We start from the raw sequence: 18,498 nt of genomic DNA on the forward strand, positions 1-18,498 counted from the left end.
GTAGATGATTTTCGGTAGATAAATTGAATGCCGTTTCCCATAAAAGGACTAGGTGATTGCCCTCAATTATTGTGCACAATTTTTGAGATATTTTAATTTATCATACCGGAGACAATAGCAACTACATAAGAATGTGATTAGTTTTTTGGAGTCTTTTTTTGTATTTTTTATTTCAATTCCAAATTTGGTATGACATGCGCATAATATAATATAACCAATGAGAGGTTATTTTTACTTTACCTTTTTTATAATCTATCGTGCAATGAAGTGCCGAGACCTAATACTGGATCATCCTATCTTACTAATCGTAGACAGGTACTAATATAATCAATGTGAAGTTTGTGAGTGCGGCGGTAACATTTTTACGCTCAACCTCTGGAACAACACATAGACTAATTTTTATACCGATATTCCAATTTGATCCACGTAAAATTCCGAAATCTTAACCATTAAATCAAGGAACACGAATTCTGCACAGACCTCCGTTCGTCATAGAAAGTAAAGGAAGTCCACATTGTAGTTTTTTTTGTTTTCAATTCAACTGACAGATTAAATAGTTTACACGAGCGATGCCGCGGGTAAAGGCTAGTAAAATAATAAATTGAAACAAAAATATGTGAACACCATTTTTATTTCCAAACAAATTAGGTTTCTTATGTTTCTCACGTTATCGATGCGTGCCGCTTAGGCATGGCAATGATTTTTAAGCTGATACAATGATTAAATACTCACTAAGTAGTTTTTCTTTAAAAACTTTCATTACCTACAACCATTAAATTTCTTAAAATATTGGTGTCTGCCTCTAATACCATTTTGACGAACCACCGAAAGCGTTAAGAATTTGCGAAGTCAAGATTGGCAAGATCGTTCACGCCTCATATCTACTCATATTAATATACAAAACTAATTAGACCACACTTTAATAATTATGTAGTCTATTTTTTTACTAATTTTAGACATTGTTTAAAACAGAGCAATAGCAATCAACTTTAACTGTTACATTTTTTAGCACTTGTGACAGGTACATACTATTATTATTTTTTAGAGCAGAGATCAAAGTGTCTTATTGAACTTTAAAACAAATGAAGAAACCACTTTTAACATTACGTATCTATGATAAGCGTATTTTGTTTTTGCAACAATATTAGTATCTACTTAACTCTAATTTCATAAATAAATAAAACTACGCAGACAGATTGTACGTATTGAACGCAGTGTACTGGTTAATAACCCTCCTTCGGGCAGTCGGGTAAAACGTACCTAAATGCTATGACTAATATCACACTTGACAATTCCTAATTATTCTGTACTTTGAGAATTATTAAGAAAACTTATAACTGTAGAGATACGAGTGTTCCAAATGCGTATCTTGCCTCGAAGATATGTTTGGAACATCACTTGAATGCAAGGTCGCTACACTACGCTGCCATCAAGTCGTTCTTGCTACGGATAATTTAAAGCTCTTGCTTGACGGCTTGCAATCGAAGCCGCTATTTAGCAAACTACACAACTACTTGTTCAATATAGTAGCGTCTCATGACGTCATGTCTATTGACGTATGAGAGCACGCGATACGAATCTACTTAATTAACCAGTTCGCTTCGAGTTATTTGAAATGCACGAGTAATACTTATCAAAAGAATGGATAACAAATGTTTAGAATCTCTTGAGAGCTGTCGCCTCCCTCGGATCGTGATCCGGGTCGTGGCTTGCGCGCGGCGCCGGCGCGGGCGCCTGTCCGACGGTTGCACCGCCTCGGCAGTGGAGGGTCCACACCGGGCTCAGCGTCAGTTCACTCCTACCGGTAAACACTTGCACTGTTTAATTTTTTGCAGCCGCTTGCGCTTGTACGGCGGGCTCTGACCCGGACATCTCAGCGTCACTGTGATCCAGGTGAACTTCTTAGGTTTGCAGAACGAGCACGACTTGAAAGCCGGCGCGGGGCGCTCGTCGCTGCCGTCGCGGCGTCGCGGTCCTTTCGGGATGTAGAACGAGTTGCACTGTCCGTAACAAAAGTTGTTGAGAACCGTTGCCGGCAAACATCCCGGCTCCCGAATTTTCTGCACCAGGGGCTCGGTTTTACACCAATCCTGTTTAAGATATTCTTTTTTCGTAACTAAGAGCGCGTTTTTAGAAGACTTGAGTATTTTTCGATAATCGACACCGGTCGGTAGCTCCGTGCTCTCTTCCTGGTCTGGCACTGATACTATCATGGTGTCGGGATTGCCGTCGCCGAGCTCGTTGTGCGCGTAGGGCGGCGCGGCGGCAGCGGCGGCCTGGTCGGCGCGGCGGCGCGCTGCCAGGATGCGCTCCACTTGCTCGGTGTCGATGATGTCAAGGATGGAGTCGGTGGGCGTGAACGGCCTCCGGCCACCGACGCCGGCACCGGAGCACCCCCCGCAGGCTGCCAGGAGCGCCGCTGCGGCGAGCCAAATATGAGATTTCGACAAGTTCTCCATCTGTAACAAAAATATTTCTCAATAAATTCGAGTGTGCCGTGCTGTTTCGAACGAGGTCATTGACGTAAGGCTGCATTAGTTTTAGAATAGGTTCTGATGGAGAGGAAGTCGTAGGCGAGACTCACGTTCGGAGCAAACATCGTAGGTTGGTTCGGTGTCGGCGGGTGGCGGCGGCGAGCGAGCGGCGCGAGATGCGTGTGCGCTGGGCCGGCCGGCGGAGCGGTAATGAGGCGCTCAATGGACCGCCGTCGCCGCCGCAGCCGCTCAATGGACGAGATGACTCACACACACCGCCAAAGAACCGTTACTACAGAACGCTTTCGCAGACCCACCACCCGTCTGCCGGCATGTGGTTCGGATTACGCCTTTGCGAATTACGTCTTAATCCTGTCATTGACAAACAAGATAAGTCGTTCATATTTAAACAATGCGACATTATGATATTCGCAGAACAAAATTCCTTTAAATACCTTCCATGTAACTCAATTGTTTACCTGGCTAATAAATTAAGATCTTTTCTTCAAAGGCGACAAAGATAAATAGAATTCTAACGGTCTAAATTACTTTCTATGAATTTGTTATCTTTGAAAGAAAGAAAGAAAATACATTTATTGCCAACAATTAGGTAGGAATATAATAAATATTACACAAGAAGGGTACCTACACTAAAAATTAAGTTAACTTACTAAGTATGCGGGTTCTATAAAAGTTCGTGAGACCTTATTTCTAATGTTGTTATTGAAGGGGTTAATGAACTTTTATAAAAATCCCGCTTTTATTATAATATTTCTTCTTACGCTGCGGGGCTACTACTAAATTCGAAAATCGAAGTTCGTGTCGTTCCGTCCCTCTGACGCTTATACTATTTAATATGAGAGTGAGAGGGGCGGTACGACACGAACTTCAATTTTCGAATTTAGGACTAAGCCCTCTGATCCCTAGGGTAGGGAGATCTACAACAAATCGTGCGTCAAAAAACATACTCGCTCCACCGAAATCAATCAATAGGTCCGGCGCAGTTCTAAGTACATTAATGAGGACGTAACGCGTAGGCATCTTTTGACGCTTTTTAATTTCGTAATCTTTGTCCGGGCGAAGGCGGAGAGATTTTCTCACCTCGGCGGCGCCAAGCAAAGCCAGTGATGCGCGGCGGAGGCGCGTCGCAGGCGCCGGTGCAGATGCGGACACGGCTAGCATGTGCGACCGAGCCCTCGTAAACGCACTATTAATCTATATAAATCCGGATAAGTCCACCATCATAGTTATTTTATTCGGTAACTAAATATGAATAAGAAGTGAACATTTTGATGGCATGTATCTTTTGTAAGCTGCTAGGCACTCAAAAGCACACACACAGGCACAGCTAGTCTATATAAATAAAAAATAATCGACGAAATGTATGTACACGCATAACTTCTGAATGACGGCACCAAATTGGATAATTATTTTTTGTGTTCGTTATTGTCAGCACCAGGTTTGTGTTAAACTAAATCAAAGAAAACGAGAATGGGGACGAAGCCACGGGCAACAGCTAGTAAACTATAAACTCGAGCATATTTTTACTAAAACTTATTATCCCACTTCCGACTTACATTATATGTAGATGTAGAAGTTCGTATGTACGTGTGTATGAGACAAGAATCTACAAACCCAAAAATGTATTGAACAAAAAATACTTGGCAAATGCGATCTATTATATTTCTGTAGATGGGTACGGGCCGGCCGACCATATCAGTTAATTGGAGAGGTAAATCGGGAGTTTGAAAATCGCTGTCAACTCAACTCAAATCAACTTAAGGGGGTGATTAAAAAATTATCACTTTTACTTTTGTAGGGACGTCCCCAACCTGCGCAAGTTCACAGTTTTGTAGCGGTCAGGAAATATATTTTCACATCACTCAACATCTGAAATAGAGGCTCTATGCTAGTCGCGGAGAGCATGCTAGCCCTATTGATCAATACGTTTCCGCCCATTGCTTCCCACAATGCCCATAGAGACGTGCAACCGGAGCCTTCTCAGAAACTGCGCGGGCGCAGTGTGGGTGCGCGATTCAATTATATTTTTAACAAAATATCGTTAAAATTGCCATCATAATGTTAAATAATTTGTCTTTAAAATCAAAATTATATGGTACGGTACAGTCGAGCTCATAAACTTGTGAGCAAAAATTTGATCAAAAATATCTGAACACTTCTACACTTAGATAATATATTAAAGCCTACGGTTGGATTTGGCTAGTTTTCATATACAAATTATATTATAGCCTTCGCAAGTTTTAAATCTGTAAGTTCTTATATTATTTTATTATATTAAATTAAATTTGGCTTGGTGGTAGAAACTAGCCATCGAACATAGGGCTCTTCCATGGCTGTTTTAGTAGGTACTTAATAATAATTCGTATATGAGAACTAGCCAAGTCAGACCTTAGGCTTCAATATAGTATCCTAAGTTATAACTGACGAAATGCTAATATATTTTAAATTGTTATAAAATATTTCATATTATTATAAATAAATTTCAGGACTGACCATTGAACTTGGCACCTTGGTACTTGGCACCCATTTAGATCCCACTTCTTTTGTCGTTTAAGTAAACAATCAAGGCATATATCATCATAATATTGAACTTGGCTCTCATTTCACATTTATATTTTGATGGGATGTAATTAGTGATTGTTATCAACGTGCACTTTTCGTAGCAAAGGGTATGGTTGGCAGAAAAAACAAATACATTTGAATATTCACTTTTGTTCTTAACTATAAAATATATACTTACCTTTTTACAAGCTCACCTGTCCCGTTGTCTGTCTGTCTGTCTGTGATCAAATCTTACAAGTTAAATTTGAACAACTTCCAGTAGTCAGATTGACTTGAAATTTGGAATACTTATGTAAATCGTGTGACAATACAATAATCTAGTAGTGACATCCTGGTAGTCCAGCCAGGATCATCTCCGCAGGACGGGACTCTTCAACGGTTAATAGCATCGACTTGAAATTTGGTAAGTTATGTAGTTTGGGTGACAATGCAAGTGCAGTCAACAAAAAGTACAGTCAGAAAAAAAGCTTATATTAAAAATGTAATCCTTATATATAAAAAAACACGTCAAATGACTTCAAATTAATTTATATATTAATAATTACATACTTAAATTACCTTCCTGTCACTTCTGTTAACGTAAATAGAAAGGTCATTTAGTTATTTAATTTGGAATTTCTCTAATCGATGTAAACGACTGACACCCAAACATATTGAACAAATTTTAGTCGTTTATTCAGTACTAGCCGTTACCCGCGACTCCGTCCGCGTAGAATTCTTTTATCGCTATCCCGCGGGAAATATGCAGTTTCCCGGGATAAAACTATCCTATGTCCTTCCCCAGGACTGTATACCTACCGAATTTCATCTAAATCGGTTCAACGGCTTAATATTAGTAGGATCATTTGAATAAATGATTATAAATATGTTAGTATATAAATCGCATAATTTGTGAAGAAGAAGAAGAATATACTTGACTAAGTATGTTTATCAGTTATCTAGCACCCACTGTAGGAGATTTGTTCAGTTTAGGGCGTGTCAGTAGGCGTAAATTGTCCCACGATATTTTTTAAGAGGAACTAAAATTGCTCATTCAGGTAAAAAATACCTACGAAGAAATAGGCAGTATTTAGTATTCAGTCATTTTTTATTTTAAAGAATTCCATGCAATACAATATAGTTCAATTTTATTCAGATAATTACAGTGATACAAAATTTCAAAAAGTATCAATAAAATTCTACCTATGTTGTATCTAACTATTATCTACGAGTCAAGAGAGAGCCCGGTGACAGACGGACGGACAGACAGACAGACCGATAGACAGCAGTCTCAGTAATAGTACCTTTGGGTACGGAACCCTAAAAAGTTTAAACTGTGTAAAAAGTATTATATGGCTCGAAAATAAAAGGATTTTATAGTAACTTACTCCCGTTACAACAGAGTTGGAAATAATGTCAAACCACCTTAAATTCCTTAGCGCAAGCCCGGGCCTGAATAGAGAGGAAGCGGCCCTAAATCGATGGTTTTTTTACAACCGAACCGCTTAGCGTAAGAATTTCATTCATGGCCCGTTCATTCAGAAGGTTTGCTTTGTTTGTAAAAAAAGCCCTTAGAGACATGCCGTCTGCATAGCGGACATAAATATACCCATTATCTACGGGTGTTGTATTTTTACTACCCCTCGACGTATTAAGTAAAATGCCTTTCCAAATTGAAGTTGGAAAGCTATCATCATCCATCATCATCATGTCAGCCGAAAGTCGTCCACTGCTGGACATAGGCCTCCCCCAAAGCTATAATTTTGATAAAATATGCTAATTTATAAATGGTTCATACTAGTCCCTCTTGTCGTTATTATTTTCAATCCGTACTAATACTGGTACATATTATAAATACGAAATTAACTCTGTCTGTCTGTTATCATAAATAAGCCGCTGAACCTATTTATCGGGATGAAATTTGGTATGGAGATAGATTGAGACCCTGATAGTTTTATCCCTAAAAATAAACGAATTCTTGGCCAAAGAAATCGCGGGCAAATTCTACTCTACAATAATCACGTAAATATCGAAGCATTGTTATAATTTAAGCTTTAAACATTCGAAACAATAATACTTAATACAATGACTTTTAATTGATCACCACATACTTAGTAAGCAATACAGAAAACAGGTACTTACATAGGTATATTTGGGTGCGCCAAAGTTGCTATAATTTTTCAACCCCGATTATTGGAACTCCGGAAATGTTTGTCACAATTTTCTGTCATAATACTCACTATTCATACTTAGTCACTATTACTACCGATCATAACTCCGACCCATTTCAAACCATAATGGCAGTTGTCATAAATATCTCTGTAGAATAGGTCACGTCAGTCAGCCAATTTATTTATAAACAAACAAATAAAATATGCACAATAATTAACAGAAATAAATAAAAAAGAACTAAAATCTCTTATACTCCTTTTTTTGTCATACATTTTTTAAGTATATTGTTTTGTACTCATAAAACTCCATTATCATATATTTTTAAAGCAGACTTATTTGTAGCTATAAACTTCACTATCATACAATTTATGGCCTGCGTTGCTTTTGTTTGGTGAAAAATAATGTGATAAAATAAGTATTTCGATGACAACGCCATCAATGGGCGAAGCAATCAAAGTCTGTGGGATGTTATTACTGCAGACATTATATAACCACAATAGATGTAAGTAACAAAGAAAAAAAATATTATATTACATATGTACAAAAATCTGAATCATCTGAATCATGAAGTACAAACCAATATGACCTGAAATACAACAACTTTGTCAAGAACAGGCTTCTTCGTATAGGTATGTACTATTAAGGACTTTATTTGGTCAATATTTTACCAGGGATTACCAATTTCACATATGACAGCATTCCACAGTGATCCCACCATAAATGTCCATGTCACAAACTTATTATAAATAACGGATTTCGAACGAATAAAAATAACGTATCGTCAACATAACATATACTAACAAAAGTTAACAACATTTTATAAACACACCCTATATACCTTGCCTAATCTGAGTATAATATCACAAATAGCGCCTAAGTCCGAGGTATTCGGTTAAGAATGCCGCCCTTCTCAGAATGGTACAATCATTCGGATGCCCCGCTTGACACGTTCCCTGAGGCACATTAACTTTTTATAGTCCTGTCTCAAATTAATATTAATTTCATGCTTAATATATTAAAGAAACTGACCAAGTGTGACTTGGAAACGCACACGAGGGGTGCCGTACCACCACACAATTACCTACTAAGACCGAGAAAAAAGGCCGAAAAAAAAATACGTATCGTATAGGGACCCCGTTATTTTTTAAAGTTGTCGTTATGCCACTGGAATGGTATATACTCGTTCGTAGGATATAAAATACCCCTTACGTATTTTTTACGTGCCGATTGGGATTATTATTAGTTCAGAGGCCAGTGGACAGAGGTTCGTTAATGCAATTGAAAATTTTAATTTACTACTATCATAAAAAAGCGCATGACAGTTGAAAAAATCAAATTCTTATTATATAATCAACCAATTAAATTCTTTGTCATTTTAAGGCAGATCCCAAATCAGAAGAAAAATAATATTTAAGGCTCATTGACTGAATTATTGTATATTGATTGTAAGTCAAAATAGCGTTTGATGTCGCGATAGCTTTACTACTGAGGTTGAACCTTATTGGGATAAAGGAATTTCTTAGTTGACTATACATTATTAGCTAATCGATAATTACAGGATAACTGCAACAAGATTCTTCAACGATTGTTTGGCAAAAACTCAAATAGAATATACTGAGTGAACACAAATTATTCCGTGAATACTGAACAAAGGCTCTATTCCTATAATTGATTTCTATAACGTGCCACATAGAAGGTAAATGGTACAAAAACTAGCAATTAATTACTCTTTTCAAGTTTCGCAAGAAATGGTTGATCAGGCACGTGCTTAGAATATTTTATAAAAGATATTAGCTTTTGTCCGCGACTTTGTCCGCCCAGAAATAAATTAAAATTGATCCCCTCTTACTTATCTCCGAAACTGCGCCAACATTCTAGCCATTATTTCATCCCTTTTGGGGTTGATATTCAAAAGATATTCCATTCATATTTCACCCCTTTAGGGGTTGATTTATGATTGATACCATAATTTCTTATTTACAATGACATAGCTTTATTAGCGGTTTCAATTTTAAATACAACACTTCATCTGTTAGTTTGTCTCCTTTAGGGGTGAAATTCCCCCAAAAATCCTACCTTAGTGCTCGCTTACATAAAAGCTTGCAATCACGATAAGTTGGACCGTTGCGTTCATATATCAGTCAGTCAGTCAGTCAGATTTTTCTTTTGGATGTATAAAGTAGATTTACAATTGCGTGGCAAAAAAATGAACGCATTTTACTATTATCGTACAATTGCATTTTATCATGGTTTGACGAATGCCCGCATTACGCTCGAAACGCAGGCGACGCTCAGGCGCCGCGCCTTTTGTAAACCTATACACTGCGCTAGCTTTAGCCGGGGAGTGGGAATGAGAGAGTCCACTTTATACTATCAAACGAGCAACATTTTTACTTAAACATCGTATGCACGCGTATATGCTTAGAGATCTCAAAAAAGACTACCGGTTTTGTAGAAATTTGCTATATAAATAAGTAACTAGTTACGCCTCATCTCTCAGCAGAGAGAAAGAAATGCGAGTCATTACAGTGATAAAAACTTAACAGATTCGAACAAAATCGCTACCTGCTTTGAAAAATACTCATACGTAAACTAAATTGGATAAAACAGAAATGAAAAATTAAATACACGTAGCTTTTTTTAATTTTGTGAAGATATGAAGACGATTTTTTCTCACAAAGCACCTTAAAGCTCCTATAGATTATGTTTTAGAATTGATTTCGCAGCCCTGCTCTCTGACCTATCGTGCCCAATCGTTTCGATCGCTATTCTGAGCGCGTTAAACATTTCTATGCCGTCTATTTCGTAGCCAACAATGAATTATTGTGTGCTTACCTATTGTCAATAATTAAGAAGGATGTTATTGTGTTTCGTAAAGAGCTTTTGAAAATGCGTGATCGATATATTTTGGGAATAGATTTATGTGTCATTGAAATGTTACTAGCCCGCTATTATCTATGTACATAATTATATTTATTTTTAACACATTTTATTTAACCTCTTATTAGTCATCGCGTACTTTACAAAGTACAAATTTAACTTAATATAAATTAAAAACAATTTAAAAAACACTAAACTGGTAATACCCGGCTCCATCTGTAGAACTATGTATACATGTATGCTTAATAAGATTTGTTAAAAAAAATGACAATTTAATACAAGCTTTTTGCTGACTTTACTTTATGTTAACTGTACTTGCATAGTTATCCAATATTTAAACCAAACTTCAGGTCCGATTCAGATCGTGAATCAAAAAGCTTGCAAGGTTGGAAGCAAACAAACAAATACAAGGTGAAGTTAAATAAAAGCTTGTAAAAAAGTCGAGAATTGCAAGGTACATTAACTGTGCAAGTGCCACTACACTTACATACCTACTATATGATGTAATTTAACATGTAGGTAGGTAATCTAATGGGAAAAAGTTGCTGAGATGTTAATAGTACATAGATTCGTGTTATACCTACCTACCCAATGCAGTGTCACTCGTTTTTGGGATTCCATGCCCCAAAAGGAAAAAATGGAACCCGTACGCTCAGGAACGCGTGGAGGTGTCTAGCTGAAATTAATATAAAACACTCAGGTCTGCTACCCCATTAAGCAGTGAAAGAATCAAACTTATTTCAACGCAATCAAAACATACATTAAAAAATGTTTCCATACGAATTGCCCTGACCGCTAAACCTTTAGGGTAGTTAGGTTGTCCAGAAAACTTGAAATTTGGTATTAACGTAGCTGTTATAGCACATCCAATAAGAAAAACTGAAAAGTCTTAATTTTTTTAGGACTCAAGTATCATCAAATGACCCCACAGTACGTACGTTTTTCTTGGGAAAGGGGCTCTGCTAACACTGGATATGAGTATATGCCTACATGTGCGGAACCATCGGTGCGCGAGTCCAAATCGCACTTAACTGGTGTTTTTATCTTTAACTTACACACACTGCAGTGTGTCCTGAACATGACGGACGCTACGCGTTCACACTTAAATTCAAGTTTTTTTTTTACCCAGTTTGCGATTTAAAGCTATGGCTATGACTATCAAACTTTATGTACCTATATTCCCTTTCCTACCAACAAACAATTAATATGTATGTAACACCGTTGAAAAACTAAAAATGTATACATATACATACAAGTAGGTATTCCATATCAGAATAGTGCCGCTTTAGCGGCGCCGGCGCATTGCAGCCACCATCGAGCAAAAAATGACAGAAAAAGGTAAAGAAGTCCAAACGCCAGGTACAATACGAGACTTATAAATCAAACCGGGGGCTCTAACACCTCCTGACATGAAAACACTTTGTTATTCGCATGTACACATTATAAAATAAAAACACGTGTAAAAATTCGGGTTCCGTGATGTATGTATATTTTAAGTCAACACCAAATAAATTCAAGTTATACATATAACGTTCTAGTAATCTAGGTAATGTGTAAGTAAGTTTGGATATTTGTTACTTAAACATGCTTGCTTGCTTGTTTCTTTGAAATATTCATGGTTCACATATATTCGTATGTTTTGAGATCTCGAAAAAAGCTCTAACGATTAGGGTCATAACCTTTAGGAAAACAATAATTTTGCAAACGTCTAGCAAATCTTGATCGTCCAACTGCTAATTGATTTTAAAAAATCATTGTGACAGTAAAATACATGTAAAAATCAGTAAACCAGCATCTTTTGAGTGCTCTCAATCTTCTTCGCGTTTTTCCTTTTTGTATTAATAACTTTAAATTCTTATTGTGTAGTCAGTTTCACAAATGCAGTAGCCACGATATGTTCACCAACCTCACACTATTGTCGCACTCGCACTATTTTAATTTACTCCTGCTAATAATTGTGTTTGTGTCTGTATCTGTTTTTTCCCCTATAACGAGAAATAGAAACCTTACCTACCTACAATTTTTACCTTACAGGTATTATTACTTTGGAATAATAATTTGACTTTTGCTACCTACTTAGCAGATTACAAGAAATTTATAGACATTTGAGTATGTTGTAAGGTTCACAACATTTTTTTTATTACTCTAGAGGAACCCTAAGACCTTTTGCATGGATCGTCCCCACACGTATCGAGTCGAATATTGTTAAAGGATTAACACTTTTTTTGTGAGGAACGATTAGAAACGGATGTGAAGCGGCTGACAGAATAAAACGTTTGATCCTGTTCAGAATCGCGTTATGCATTGATGCCTTATGAAAACGTTATTAACTTGTTTTTAGCTTATTGGAACTATTTGGAACTCTGAGCAACACCAGCGTTAGTTTTCATGATCATCATCTGCCGGAACACGTCCACTGCTAAACAAACGCCTCCCTCTTAGAACGCCACAATGTACAGCAACTCTCCGCTTGTATCCACCGGCTGCCCGCAACTTTCACGATATCGTCAGTCCACCTACTGGGAAGCCTGCTAATGCTTCGCCTTCTGGTTCGTGCTCGCCACCCGAGGACCTTTCTCTCCCAACGGTTATTTCTTCTTCGAGCGGTGCGCCCCGCCCATTGCCTCTTAAACTTCCATATTTCTGACTGTCTTGCTCTACGCGCTGAAACAACAGTGGAAGTACAAGTGCTTCGCGGCAAAATTAATGAGTAAAACGGTGGTAGCGACCCGAACGGACCTTGTATAAATTGTTAATTGATGTGCCTAGCCTTAAAGCATTTATAACAGAAGACGGCGACAAGGACCACTTTCTCCTCTGACATTAATTATGACGGGCTTCATGGGGCATGGGAAAAACTTAGTTGTTTGCGTGTTTCGTACTCGTGTGACGGTTTTGCTGTAGTATGACTTTGTAGGAAGTGTGAGTGAAAAGACCATTGATTTTATCAGAAACGCTTTGTGTTCCGAAACTAAGTCGAGGACGAATCTAGTATATATTGAGATAATTATGTAACTTGCGCCCGATTTACTTTTCGTAACTGTTCATAGAAACGATTATTCAGTAAATTGATTTGGTAGCTCTATAAAAGTTAAAAAATATTTTATTTAATGTAAAGAAACAACGTACCGTGGAAAATCAGTTTCGGATACATTATATGACGCCGTTTGCTTCCGAATGCCGGACGAAAGCCCACAGAATCGGTTTTGTTTTCAGTCCTAGATTTGGCAGACTGCGGAAACTCTAATTTAACACCGAAACCGAAAGTTCAGTCGGACACACTAATCCTATAGACTCTATTTTTTTATGTTCAGCGACACCGCGCAAGTTCAAGCTCTTAGCTATAACTCTTTTTTACAATAGGCAACGGTAAAGGATTAACGTCTTTAACAATTTATTATTTTGTATCGATATTCCCAACGGCTTATTTCTGAAAGGTACATTTGCTATTGGACTTAATATATTTAATATTAAATGCGTATTTAGTGTAAGTTGTAGAAGGGACCTATGCAAATTCAATTAAACTGATTTACTTGTTAAACTATTTATACTTAGGTTAAAATGATATTTTGTTCTATCTTACGATAACTTTAAAAAATTACCGTCACTTTGGCCAATAAACATTCCCACCAAATAAATGTAGTATGCTTCTTCTTAAAATGGAAAGCTATAATAAACTTCTATTACTTATTACTTTTTTACTAGAAAAGCTGTATTTCTCATTAAGATTGCTAGAACTAACCAGTACAAACACTGAACAAGTTTGATGTTACATGAGCACTTGTCAGATGTTGCATAATTATAGGTTTCCATCTAGTTTTATAGCTGGTTAGTAAACATCTTTTTATAAAATCAATTACATCTCAGCTAATCAAATTAATTAGTTGCTTAAAGCATTCTTTATGGCGCCACTGAGCGTCACTGTATTCGCCGAATGCTCGTGCAAATGAAAGAGATGCACTATAAATTATAATTTGTCACGTGAACGACGGAGGTGAATTAAGTGAAACATGAATACAAGTAATAAAGCAGAGCTTGGATCAGATGTTCCGTCGAATTTTGCATTGTGTTATGCAAACAATTCCCTACAGTTTTCCCAGAAGAAAAGTAACTAGTTTTAATACAAGTTTACAATTTGTTATGTTCGTATGTAAGTAGATATCTATCTACCTATTTATGTAAGTTATCTTCAATTTTTGCAAGTCTAATTTCGCTTACATCTAGTCTGGGCTGTTTTGAAATTTGGTATGTATCTGTAATGTAGTTTGGACGAGAATGCTACCCGCGGAGTCATCAAAAGGTACGGTCAGCAAAACTTTTGTTTTTTAACCGACTTCAAAAAAGGAGGAGTTTCTATTCTGAGGTGGTCCCATTGTCACCAAGTCAAGATCTAACCATGGGATCCTAGGGAAATCGAGGGCAAACCTCAATTTTTATTGGCACACCTATGGCGATTTTGGCATTTTTAGCATTAAGATAATTTACATTCGGAAAGTATCATTTGGTTAACTGTACCTGATGAAGTAAACCGTAGTTGACCAATGGAACTAGTCAAAGCTAAGTAATGCTCGCTCGTCTATAAACGATCTTTATTAAGGAAGGAGCATTAAATTAATGATTCTTTCGAACTGATCTAATGCTGAAGGCGGAAGGCAGGCAACGGAACTCTGTTATAAAACAACGTAACTAAGCCGTGTTTGGGCTTAATGGAATCGTTATAAGATGTACTTCGGCTACGAATCACGATACGTAAGATTGTTTTTTTTTTAATCTTTTTGTATTTTTTATTTCAATTCCAAATTTTTACTTTTACGGTCATCCCGTAAAACCTAAATTGAAAATACAAACTGAAAAATAGATGCACAGAAAAACCAGAAAAATAAGACCAACACTGGGAATCGAACCCAGGTCCTCGGTATTCCGTACCGCGTGCTATACCGCTACAACACTGTTGGTCAACGGCACAGACACGAATTTCTCAGCAGGATGGGTTGAAACCCATAGTATGTAGGTGAGGTAGACGACTATTGTTCCATTCCTGCTGGCTTGTGCTGAGGCACCGACTTCAAGCTAGTAGGTACCTAGTGCTAGTAAAATATTTTCAAAGATTGTGTAGTCGGTTCCATTGTTTGTTATTTTTTTATTTTTTTGGAGTCGGTTTTACTTTATTGTTAAAAAAAATATTTTTTTATCGACAATCGACTAGTAGCCGTAGTAGTCTTGGGAGCCTATTAGGTTGACCTATGGCCTCTCTAGCAGATGGTCATTGGTTCGAGCCTAGGCATATCTCTGAGTTTTTGGAAATGGTGTGCGAAATTACACCATGAAAAAACATCGTGACGAAACGTACACAACTATGACGAAATCATCTCATCATCTCTCATTCCAGGAGGAGGCTTGTTCCCTGCAGTGGGACTCTATAAAACCGAGATTATGATGATTATCGAAAACTTTTATATAAATCTGCTTTCCGTAACTATATAGTTACGGCATAGTTAATAAGTAGAGCCGAAATAGAACAAGAGGCTTTTTTATAATTTACTAAACTTTAAGCTACATTTAAGCATGAGGTATCTTAAGAAACAAATAGCTTTAGGGCTACTGATACCTACTGAGTTGGAAATACTTTTTTTTGGGCGACTGATATGGTCAAATATACTTTATTTCATGCTTTAACATGATATTCACGTTGACGATAAAGCCCGATATAGAGAAACCGCGGTGACGATAACATGCTTACCTATTAAGGGCTGGTGATTTAGTGTACAGCTACGAAACTACGCATGCAGGAACACTTGCTATTTTTTGCACTGAATTATTTATTAGTGGCAACATTGTAACCTAAAATGTTATCTTTTTCGAATCGGGGAAAAAATCTTGCGTCGAGTTAAAAATTTATGAACATTCTTTATTTTTAAATTCAGTCTAGTTATACAGCTAGTTATATATCATGGCTAGTTTCCAACAGGAGACTAAAGATGGATTACACCTACATTGTATGGAATAGTTTCAATCGATTCTGGGAAGACTCTAAAGAGATTGAGATTGTTATATTAATACATAGTGAGAAAGATTTTGATGATTTTTTAATGCAATTTTTATTGTATAATTCTTACCTGTTACTTTGTAGGTACTTTATAATTAGTAAAGGTACCCACCATAGCTTGGAAAAGCCAGCAGAAAACGCGCTGATTGACGCAAACGTGTATTTGAGGGTCGCAAATATTGCGATGGACCCACTTTAAGATGCTTGCTGACGAGAGACAGCAAACACATCAAGGCGATTCTGTATCAACTTTTACAAACTTAACATTGGTTTTTTGGAATCTTTTTGTATTTTTTATTTCAATTCCAAATTTTTTGTTACTTTTACGGTCATCCCGTAAAACCCATATCGAAAATACAAACTGAAATATAGATGCATAGGAAAACCAGAAAAATAAGACCAGTGCTGGGTATCGAACCCAGGTCCTCGGCATTCTGTGTCACGTGCTAAAGCACTACACACTACACCACCACTGGATAACACAAACCACGACAAACTTCTGTTGTTAGGCCTGTGGTTGAATATAGTGCTCTCACATCGGTGAAGTCACCCACGAAAGACGTCGGGCATAGGCAAGGCAACATGCCAAAATTCGTCTGAAGCAGACACATTTGTCGAATACTAGGTTGGAATAATACCTAGGTTGTACCTACAATAAATCAAATAAGAAAACATTGTCGTATTTGAAATTTAATAATTACTATAGAGCAATTACTATCCAAGTAAACAAGTGATGACGCAAACACGGCACTTACTACCTCGCATATTTAGGATCATGACGTATTTATTAATTGTGTATTGTTGACTGCCAACGACGTGACATCTTGAGGGCAAAAAACTATGGACAGTGACCTCTGTTAAGGCTTGTGTCGTTATGACTCATTATATAGTCTAATTTCGTCTTAAAAATAATAACAATTAGGTGCCTCAGCACTAGCCATCAGAAGTCAACCTATAGGTCGTCTACCTGATGGGCTCTTGTATCACTCCTCCTGGCTCGTGTTGAGGCACGGACTTCAAACTTAGTACTTACTTAGTAAACTTAGTAGTACTTTTTAGTTTTTTCGGCGGTTTAATTATTTATCGCATTTTTTTTATTAAATAAACTAAGCGGTTAATTTTTCTTAATATTTACTTGTAAACGTGGAGAAACCTGAGATAGTGCTACGGTGACTATACAAAATGATGAGAGCAATGTATTTCCCGTGGACTCATTATTGTCGTCATCGTTGTACTATTTTTAATAAACCATTTAGGTACCTACCTACTTTTATTTGGTTTTAATTATACTATATGTGGTGCGTAAAACGCAAATATCTGCAGAGCTACTACGAAACTCGAAACTCGAAGTTCATGTCGTGCGGTCCCTCTGACACTTATACTATTTAATACGAGGGCGAGAGGGACGGTACAATACGAACTTCGAGTTTCGTGTTACGTACCTAGTAGCCCTGCTGTATTAAGTAATTTTGGTCATTAATATTTTGTAATCATTTTGTTATTTGAAGGTGCAAATCGATAGAGTTTTATATAACTGTCTTTTTTAGAACGTAAACTACCTAAATTAATTTAATAATGTGTGTATGTATATTAATATTAAGTTACAATAATTTTAATAAAAGGGAAATAAATGACACAAGTTAATATTTAAGGTTACGTTTCGCGTTACAAGAAAAAATACAGTCGAAACTGTATATAGCTACAACAGTTAGAACGACGTACAGTCAACTACAAAGATATCGAAATCGATACGGTCAAAGTTACAAAAATATGTGTACACGACCTTAACTTTGGCTTTATCGTTTATTTTTAGTCGACTGTACCTGCTTGCCGGATATTATAAAGATTTGTAGAGGTCTTTGTTATTGTTACTGGTTTAAAATTACTATTGTCTTAAATTATGTAACCTGACGGTTCATTTAAAGTCGGTCTAATCTAAACGGATTTGACTGTGCATCTAAAGAAGAATAAATATTATCTCACCTGAGTATCTACTTAGGTCCTATTAAGAAGCCAAGGAAGGCTTTAGCAACATATTAATAGTAAACAACTAGCATTCTTCCTTACTATTATCTAATTAAACCAATTTTGTTCAGTCAAATGTATAATCAACACTTCTAGATTGATTTATTGCTATTAACTTATTAAGACGTAAATCAAACTCGACGTACCTACAACCGCAACGCACGTTTATGCCGCTTAAAGTTGTCACTATAGCGCGCTCAGGCGTATAGGAGTCATAAAATCAGCATAATTAGCGACTGCCGTCGTTTACATTAATTCCTAAACAATTCTCATTCGAACAACATTGAATTAGAGCCGTAATTTGTGCGGTTCGCCGAGGCGTTACCACTGAGGGATGTC

At 36.9% G+C, this 18,498-nt stretch overlaps 1 protein-coding gene across 2 annotated transcripts in view; it reads right to left on the reverse strand.

The window, feature by feature from the left end:
• Positions 1-632: 632 nt before the first annotated feature.
• LOC141432045 (gremlin-2-like) overlaps positions 633-18,498 on the reverse strand; it is a 32,864-nt gene continuing 14,998 nt past the window's right edge. Inside the window, exons 1-2 of one of the 2 annotated variants that reach the window (XM_074093412.1) lie at positions 2,585-2,717; positions 633-2,459 (exon numbers count right to left, since the gene is read on the reverse strand). In XM_074093412.1, the coding sequence (XP_073949513.1) occupies positions 1,788-2,459; positions 2,585-2,599 (687 nt within the window). In that variant the 5' untranslated portion in view covers positions 2,600-2,717 and the 3' untranslated portion in view covers positions 633-1,787. Of the gene's footprint in view, positions 2,460-2,584; positions 2,718-18,498 lie in introns of those variants that run through there. The other variant, XM_074093413.1, reaches the window with a different exon arrangement.

The sequence above is a fragment of the Choristoneura fumiferana genome, chromosome 10 (genome assembly GCF_025370935.1).
Source record: "Choristoneura fumiferana chromosome 10, NRCan_CFum_1, whole genome shotgun sequence".
NCBI classification, from domain to species: domain Eukaryota; kingdom Metazoa; phylum Arthropoda; class Insecta; order Lepidoptera; family Tortricidae; genus Choristoneura; species Choristoneura fumiferana.